This window comes from Macaca fascicularis, chromosome 7 (genome assembly GCF_037993035.2).
Source record: "Macaca fascicularis isolate 582-1 chromosome 7, T2T-MFA8v1.1".
In the NCBI taxonomy this organism is placed as follows: domain Eukaryota; kingdom Metazoa; phylum Chordata; class Mammalia; order Primates; family Cercopithecidae; genus Macaca; species Macaca fascicularis.
In genome coordinates, this window is record NC_088381.1 from 102,526,501 (window position 1) to 102,536,016 (window position 9,516).

At 40.3% G+C, this 9,516-nt stretch overlaps 1 protein-coding gene across 5 annotated transcripts; it reads right to left on the reverse strand.

Annotated features, from left to right (window-relative positions):
• Positions 1–3,972: 3,972 nt before the first annotated feature.
• CFL2 (cofilin 2) lies at positions 3,973–8,123 on the reverse strand. Of its 5 annotated transcripts, XM_065548717.2 has the most exons (5): positions 8,068–8,123; positions 7,193–7,423; positions 6,773–7,080; positions 6,578–6,654; positions 3,973–6,495 (listed from the first exon to the last, which is right to left on the reverse strand). In XM_065548717.2, exons 2-5 carry the CDS (start codon positions 7,193–7,195, stop codon positions 6,383–6,385), a joined length of 501 nt encoding a protein of 166 aa, XP_065404789.1. In that variant the 5' UTR covers positions 7,196–7,423; positions 8,068–8,123; the 3' UTR covers positions 3,973–6,382. The 5 variants fall into 5 exon arrangements, with proteins under 5 accessions (XP_065404789.1, XP_045252218.1, XP_005561116.1 ...); XM_045396283.3 differs by lacking the exon at positions 7,193–7,423; XM_005561059.5 differs by lacking the exon at positions 7,193–7,423 and having other exon boundaries at positions 7,955–8,123.
• Between the last annotated feature and the right edge of the window lie 1,393 nt (positions 8,124–9,516).

The window sequence follows — 9,516 nt, forward strand, 5'->3', positions numbered from 1 at the left end:
CCTGTAGTCCCAGCTACTCGGGAGGCTGAGGCAGGAGAATGTCATGAACCTGGGAGGCGGAGCTTGCAGTGACCCGAGATTGTGCCACTGCACTCCAGCCTGGGCGACAGAGTGAGACTCTGTCTCAAAAAAATTAGCTGGGTGTGGTGGTGGGTACCTGTAATCCCAGCTACTCAGCTACTCACGAGGCTGAGGCAGGAGAATCGCTTGAACTCGGGAGGTGGAGGTTGCATGAGGTGAGATCACACCACTGCACTCCAGTCTGGGTGACACAGCGAGACTTCCATCTCAAAAAAAAAAAAAGGAACAAATTTATTTGTGAGCCTTTAATGATACAGGTACTGTCAACGGCAAGTATGATTTCCTTAAATACTAATAATACTGCAGACACCTCCCTGAGATACAGTAATGCCTAGTTACAGTTCAGCTCTTTTACATACCTTTTATTTAAAACAAAAACAAAAACCAAATCCTGAAAGTACACCACAAAGTTATTTAAACAGCCCCAAAAAATAAGGTTCATGTGTTCAGGCATTTTGCTCTCAAGCTTTCACTCTGGGCCTATTTATTTGCTTATACACAATTATAACAAACCTCGTTTTCCAAATCCACATGAGACGAAAAGCAACTATTAGCAGAAGCTGCTATAGACAAAGCATACTGATAGTAGCAAAATATAATATCTGACAGTTTACAATTATGAAAGTCAAAAGGGGGCTCACGCCTGTAATCCCAGCACTCTGGGAGGCCGAGGCGGGCGGATCATGAGGTCAGGAGATCGAGATCATCCTGGCTAACAAGGTGAAACCCTATCTCTACTAAAAATACAAAAAATTATCCGGGCATGGTGGCGGGCACCTGTATAGTCCCAGCTACTCGGGAGACTGAGGCAGGAGAATGGTGTGAACCCGGGAGGTGGAGCTTGCAGTGAGCCGAGATCGCGCCACTGCACTCCAGCCTGGGCGACAGAGCGAGACTCCATCTCAAAAAAAAAAAAAAAAAAAGTCAAAAGGAAAACTATTAAAAAGGCTTAAAAAGCCAAATTCAATCTTTCTGAGGTTTACTTAAGACCACTCACATACTTCGTGAGATCCTCAAGTCAGTATGCTAATACATTATATAATTAAAATTAATAAATGATCTTTAGTCTTTAATATAATTCATTCTATTTAAGTATTACATTTTAATATTAGCCTATTATTCTAGACGACACCTCCTGGTTTACTTGGGATTGGCCTATCTCAAGCCTATTGTCTTGGCATAATTAATAGCTCCCCCTTTCGTTTTCAAAAAGTGTTCTGGTTTGGACTGTAAATCTTAGGATCATCCTACTGAGCCCTTATTATGTGCTAGGAACTATTCCAAGTGCTTTCAGTTATGCTCACAATCTTATGAGATGTAGTACAATTATCCCCATTTTATAGATGTAGTAACTAAGCTTCCAAGAGGTTATATGATTTGTCAAATCTATCCAATTACTAAGTGTTAAAGGGCTCTATGTAAACAACCAGGCAATCGAATACCAAAGTCCTAGGACTTAACCACTATAACATAAAGTACTATGTCTTCTTAGAAAGATGGGTAGGGGAGGGAGATATCCAAGTTTCTGGAAAAGGATTAAGAGACACCAGATTTCTGTGTCTATATAATCCTTGTTTCCCACAGATTCCATAAGTTTACAATACTGAAACATTTCAGAACATCTTTGAAATAAAAAACTTTTTAGATTTTTATGAGCATAAGCTTTTTTAGAAAACAATCTTAGGATTATTTTTCAAAGATTCTTGAAAGATGCTACTTTTAAAATATACTAAATAGGGCTGGTGCAGTGGCTCAAGCCTGTAATTCCAGCACTTTGGGAGGCCAAGGTGGGCAGATCTCCTGAGGTCAGGAGTTCAAGACCAGCCTGGCCAACATGGTGAAACTCCATCTCTATATATACACTAAATAGGCTCTGCTCAGTGGTTCACACCTATAATCCCAGTGCTTTGGGAGGTTGAGATGGGTGGATTGCTTAAGGCCAGGAATTCAAGACTGATCTAGACAACACAGTGAGACTCCGTCTCAATAAATTAAAAAAAAAAAATTAGTTGGGCAGGCCGGGCATGGTGGCTCATGCCTGTAATCGCAGCACTTTGGGAGGCTGAGGCAAGCAGATCACCTGAGGTCAGGAGTTTGAGACCAGCCTGGCCAACATGGTGAAACCCTATCTTTACTAAAAATACAAAAATTAGCTAGGTGTGGTGGCATATGCCTGTAGTCCAGCTATTTGGGAGGCTGAGGCAGAATTGCTTGAACCCAGGAGGCAGAGGTTGCAGTGAGCCGAGATCATACCACTGCACTCCAGCCTGAGTGATAGAGTGAGACTCTGTCTCAAAAAAAAAAAAAAAAAAAAAAAAAAATTAGCTGGGCATAGTGGTGCATGTCTATAATCCCAGCTGCTCAGGAGGTTGAGGTGGGAGGATCACTTGAGCCCAGGAGTTCAAGGTTATAGTGAGCTATGATTGTGCCACTGCACAGCAGCCTGGGCAATAGAGTGAAATCCTGTCCAAAAAAAGAAAAAAAAATGTGTGTGTATATATATGTATATATGTGTGTGTGTATATATATATATATGTACACACACAGAAGTTATAAAAATAGAGGTTCAATGATTTATAATACATCTTACTTTTAACGAAAACATTTAATATCTACTTACATAGTTATTAACAATGAATAAACATTACATTTACATGGCATTTTCCTGTTTTCAAAAACCATTTCCATATTTAGTGCTCAGGAAACCTATGGTAAACAGATATTATCGTTCCCATACTGTGGGTTAAAAAACTGAGGCTTAGAGATTTAATTTGCCCAATTGCATTATGAGAGGAAAATTAAGTGGAGAGATGATTCCTCTAATTCTACATGGAAATAAAGCAATTAGTTGGATGCTCCAGAGCAAAAGAAAAGCCTCAGACTTCTTTATGGGCTAAGAGGAGACAGAACATCCATAAACTCATGCTGTCTTCAAAAGCAGTATTTGAGCAGGGCGTGGGAGCTCATGCATGCAATCCCAGCACTTTTGGGAGGCGGAGATCAGAGGACAGCTTGAGCCCAGGAGTTGGAGATCAGCCTGGGCAACATGGTGAAACTCAGTCTCTACAAGAGATACCAAAAAAAAAAAAATTAGGCCTGGTGGTGCATGCCTGTAGTCCCAGCTACTTGTGAGGCTGAGGTGGGAGGATTATCTGAGCCGAGAAGGTTGAGTTTGAAGTTAGTTGAAATTTTGCCACTGCACTCCAGCCTGGGCAATAGAGTGAGACCCTGTCTCAAAAAAAAAAAAAAAAAAAAAAGGGGCAACATTTACTGGGACCTGCCTGCACATCTCTAGTAGCTTTAATACTATTCATAGAAAAATGAACATTCACGTTGTTTTGCATCTCCACTTACTATTAAATTTGCAAGCAAAAACAGGAACTATGAAGAGCAAAATGAGATTGTTTTTTCTGAGTGGCAAACCTAATGGAGTGTTCTTAACCTCTTGATGATTTACCATTGTTGAGATTATTCCTTAACAAGAAAACACTTTTAAAAGAATTTCCTCTCAAAGCTTATTTGCCAGATTCCATAAATTAGCTGCTACAAATGTTCTGTATCAAAGAAACTCAAACCCAGTAAGAGGCTTCTCTTCCAATGTACGAAAAAGGCACATTTCAATACACAATGCTGGCCACACTATTTTAGATAATGATGGAAAATGACAGCTGATAGCCAGTTTGGGACACATGCCAACTGTTCCCATTTGTCTGAAAATGCTAAAATTAATTGCTGTAATACTCAGTTTTTAAAGAAAATTGGTATTGATGAGAAATTATCAACTAAAATCCTTAAAAACAGAATATAGATGATGCCTCTTTGATCTGAAACACGTTTTTAAACTTTTAATGTTCTGAAGTGTAAGTAAACACATCTCAACAGCTTTAAATATTTTCATATATTTTATTTTTTAAACTCTTCATATATTTTATTTTTTAAACTCTCATAACTTTGCAAGCTAGCAGTAAAATATTGCCTTCAATATTTTACTAATTAGCACCGTATACCTTTTAAAGCTAACTGGAACATTGATTCATTATAAATGATTGTAAAATAAAATGATCATTTCAAATGCCAAATTAATCTCAAACAACAAGGGAACTATTATTAATTTTATCTTTTTTTTGGCTCTACGCACAAAGATGTATTTCAAAGATGAACTTAACTATATTAGTATCAGTTTTGCCAATCTAGCAAATCAAAGTATCACAGTTTAAAGCAATAGTTAATCTCTGAAATTACTAAAGAGGCATACAAGAAAGAAGGAATCAGCTACAAAAACAAAAGATACTACGTAACTGATTTATAGTCCCTTATTTTTTGAAAGAATGAGGAAATAACTCAATGAAAAATTCCATGGTGCAAGTATCAGTTACAGATATGGTTAAGTATACATCAGTATTCTCTGTTTTGCTTATTAGAGTTTGGCCTTACCAAAAACCATCGAAATGTCCAGGATAACTCACAGGGACTACTGGAAGCCTGAAATAAAATTGCTCAGTGCAAAAAGATCCCAAACCATTTATATAATTTTAAATGGAAGCCTATTTTTAATGTTCACATCTGAAAAATCTTTCAAAAATATGGGAAAAAATCTAATTATACTAAAATTACTTCCACACATTCAAAAAAGCTTTTTAAGGGATATTTTCTTTCCTGTTTTCTGATAAAGGCATTCCTCTGAGCTATGGGGTTAAGTTCTGAGCCACGACTGACTGCTTACTAGCATGCCTGTTTTGCATACCAGTAGAATCAAGTCCAGTTTTGCCATTTGTGGATAACTATGACAAGATACAAAAGCATGTGTTTGCCATAAATAGCCCTGGCTAACAGCAAACCGCTCACACTGAGCAGATCAAATTCTCTATAAGGAGCACAGTCTGGACCATAGCCAAATCCCACTACTAATGTTTAAGACTGCTATATCAATTCCTATTCCAATTCAATTTGCAAAATATATTCAGAAATAGTAGGTGAAATGACTGTTCCGAAACATCAGAAGTATCATTAAACTTTTAAAGGAATTTTACAAATTATTTTCATTATGATCAAATAAGCAATAAGAGCTTCCTGCTTCTACTACACAACTACTTAGAAATGTAAATGTGAATAAAAAAATAACTATGCTAATTTATCCAGAGAACAAATCAGATATTGAAAAGTATTTATGCCAAAGTGCAAAAAATAATTTCTGATCTTCATATTAACACATAGGAAATAAATAATGTTTATAAAAGTACCATTCTTTAACAATGGTATTTTATATTAGTTGGCTTTAAGATAGAATATTTTTTAAACCAAATAAATCCAACAAATCTGGAAAGTATCACACATGAATGTTGTACAAAAAAAATTCTCAAATGACCAGTGCAGAGATTAATAATATTACCCTAGAAGTTGTGTCACATAACATTTTGCAAAATTTCCAAGGAAAACAAGGCAACATTCTCTAATATGCCACAATTTTTATTGCAACGTGGCCATGTTTGTAAGGGTGGGGAGTTTGATCTCAAAACAATGTTCCATTTAAGGCTCTTTTATACAGAAATTGCCATCATGACTGATATTCAAAATATCTTTAGTGTTGCAGGACTCACATGGTAAACATAAAAGTCCTACACTTATTCAGTAGTGTACACTCAATGGAAAACAAAAAGGCATTAATAACAGCTATTTCTTTTAAGAAGGTATGCAGGTAACAGGAATGAACACTGAGGTACTAGGATAAGTTGATGACACAGTTAACAAAACTTAATTGGCATTCCTTTTAGGATATTAAACTTGTTACAAAAAGTGCTTTTAATGCATAGTGTTATATCCGTGCTGCCATGTCACAAAAATAGGCTTGCCAAGGCAGGTGAGGTGTATGAATGCTCAAGCCTCACAGAACTGCAATCAAGTGCAACTATAAATAATACTGAAAAAAGTTGACCATCTGACCAGTGGATAATACTTTCAAGGCATTCAATTAGCTTATCCTTTGCAGTATTCTAAGCTATTCACATTGACGATCACATACATTGTAGTGCTTGCTGCAAGGGAGGCATATAACCAGTTGTTTTGGCTAAAATATGACAGGAAGGCATTCCTTGGGTTCTACATAAAAGTAACAGTATTAAACAGTCTAATGGCAATCACTGATTGGCTGCTTAAATAAATGATATTTCCTTCATTCATTGTGTTGGAAGGGCCCAGTGGAAAGGGGGAAAAAAAACAAAAAAACAAAACCTAATACTATTCCAATGGACTGAGCTGGAGAAATGCAAGCTCCTTAAGATCCAGATGGCACTTGACTGTCATTTTATAATGGTTTTCCTTCAAGTGAAACTACTACATTGCCTCCCAATTTCTCTCCAAGTGTCGAACGGTCCTTAATATCATCCAAGCCATTTACTTGCCACTCATGTTTAATACCTAAAAAGAAGAAACATTACGCTATTACTTTATTATAATGAATAAATAATAATTTCTCTGCACAAAATAATCAAGATTGTACCTGTAAATTTCTTTTTAATGGCATCTTTAGAGCTAGCATAAATCATCTTGCTTTTTAAAGGTGCACTTTCAGGAGCCCTACAGAAAAAAAAAAAAATTACTGAATCCCATTTATAAGAAAAACAAAGGTAAGACTGACTATGATAACAACAATCCTTGCATTTTAAAAGTACTTTTTTCTTTTGTTTTTACACACCAGAATATAAATACTAGGTCTTCTTTCTTAGACTCTTTTGTTTCGTATGTGGCATCGTACAAAGCATATCGGCAATCATTCAGAGGTAGCAACTTCACAAAAGATGTGTAGGGGTCCTCTACAGTATCACCAATGTCACCCACCAAGATCTGCTTTGCTTCCTCTACAATTATTTGTCTTTTGTCATCGCTTAAACAGAAGAGAACTGCTTTCTTTCTCTTTTTGATCTCCTCTTGTGTAGAAGATTTCCTTACTTTCATATCATTAAAAACTTTTATGACTTCATCATTCACTGTAACTCCAGAAGCCTGAAAATAAACACAGAACAGTAATTCAGAACACGTATTTTGGTTTTAACCAAAATTACTGTTTGCCTAGAGAAGACTCACTTTAGTCTGGACATCAAAAATTGCACCGTACCATGTAAGTCGTCCAATCAGATTTGTCACATTTTAAGAATCAGTAGACGATACAGCGAAGGAGTCTAACTCATCCTGCCCATTCATCCTTCTTAAAGGGGTTTGGATGTGGAAGCGAAAGGGACAAATACAAGTTGTCCCATCCCTGAAATGTTTCCTATTTCACTGGGTGATGTCAGAGCTTCAGGAGCGGCAGCAAAAATACCTTCTGTATTGTGTCAACTCGGCTGGCCTTAAAAAAACACTTTTGGATTTCAGTTAATGCTTCTACTATTTTTTTCTTTAAAGTCATCCTAGCCACTGACGTTTCCTCATAAGGAAAGAGAATCAAGTGTAAACTCCAAACCGCCCACGGCCCACAGCTCACATGCAGACACTCCAAAACTAACGGAACGAGTGTAAAAGCATTTACGGCGAGAAAGCATTTTAAAAAGTGTTTTCCCTCTTTCTTAATCTCCCGTAAGGGTTTCATTACAGGCCATCCAGACCCTGACCCACACAGCGTTCGCAGCACGTACCAATTTTAAAGCCTCGCGTGTTAAGTAAAATTAGGAAGCGAAGGGCAAAGGCGGCGCGAGCGGCTGCAGTCCGCAGACCCTCTCGCGCCCCAGCCCGCCCGGCCCCGACCCCGACCCCCAACCTGCGCCGGCGCCCGGGCCCTCCCCGCTCCCCAAAATCCAAAGAGCAGCAGGGCAGGGCCTGACGGCCGGAGGGCAGGCCGGTCGGTTGGAGAGCAGCAGAGCCGCAGAGCAGAAGCGCCCACCTTGGAGGCCAAAATCAGGTTAAAATGGCGGCCTCACTCCCGGGGCCGTGCGGGGCCGCGCGGGGGGCTTTTCTCGCCATGCCGCGGCCTCCCGGCCAGCGCGCTCGTCTTACCATAGTGCCCTCGGCTGTGGCTGCGGCGGCAGCTCGGGCTCCGGCTCTGTGGCACTGGGAGGAGAAGGAGGGGCGGGCGAGCGGGTGGGCAGCGGAGAGTGCGGGGCACGCCGGGAGCTGCAGCCCGAGGGAGGCGGCGGGGCTCGGCGGGCCGCAGGCGGCGGGCGGGGCGGTCACGTGGGCAAGCCGGGTCCCCAGCCGGCGCCGCGCGCTCGCAGGCCGGCCCTCTGTCCCGGCCCCCCGGCTGCCCGCGTCCTCAGCCTGACCCCAGAGCGCGAGCTCTGCAGGCCCGGGGGGCGGCGCGGCGGTAGTGGAGCCCGGGAGCCTGGCAGAGTCGCCTCCAGCCCCCGGGCACCACCCGTCAGTCGGCGGGAGAAAGTGCTGGGCTCCCAGAGGGGCGTTTCCACCGCCTCCACAGGGCCCTGCGCCAGGGGTGGGTGCGTGTGAGGGGAACTCCTGCGAAGGTGTCTTTCCTTAGTTACCTGTGGTTTCCCCGAAAGAGGCTGGATTTCGACATTTTGAGTCTTTTTGGAAAACCCCCAGTTATTTAGAGATAAATTACTACACGGGATTGCCCCAGTTGATAGTACTTAGCAAAAACAAAATGATACACAGTGTTGGTAAATCACTTTTCAAAACTCTAGTTGAAATAATAATGATGGTAAAAAAAAAAAAAATTAGGTGGTAGCATTCCTTAGTAATATCCTTTTACATTTTAGACTTCATAGGAAATGGATTGTGTACTCTCTTAATAGACATTTCATGAAGCTCCAGCTATGACAGCTGACATCAAATAAGCCGACGCAGTCTCTTCTAGCAAAGTCCGTATAACTGCGCCAAGGCAGTTTCTCTCTCTCTCTCTCTCTTTTTTTTTTAAATCTTAACTCCTCCATACCTCAGGGTTCTTCGTCTGTAAAACAAACTGTTATTAAATTATCGTTAAGGCCATTTCCAGCTTTAGATTTCAGTTTCTGAGTATATCAGTGTTCAGTAGGAAATGGTGTGTTTGTGGTGGTCTCAGGATTGAGGTTAGGCAGGAAAATCATGACATGATGTTTGCCCTAGATTGTGTGATAAGTGCTTTTAGCCAAAATTTACTGTATTTTGAATGGAACATGCTAGGCATTGAAACCTAGACCTACTTTTCTGTCTATATCTTGGGTTTGTTTTCTCAATTGGAAGATAGACTTCGTTTAGCGACAAAAATTGAGAAGGAATTTCCCAATGTCTAAGCATGAATCCCAAGCAAGTGGGTAATACTTTATATCTAGCTGGTACATTACAATTTATGGAACCTTTCACTTTATCTGTTGAACTTCCAAGAAGTCATGGAGAATGTCTCTCCAGAGCTCTGATCATCTGCTATGTGTAGGTATTAGCAAATTCCTGTTCGCTTCATCCTGGGGTCACCTTCCCTTCCCGACCTCAGAGATTTGCTGCAGCCTCAGC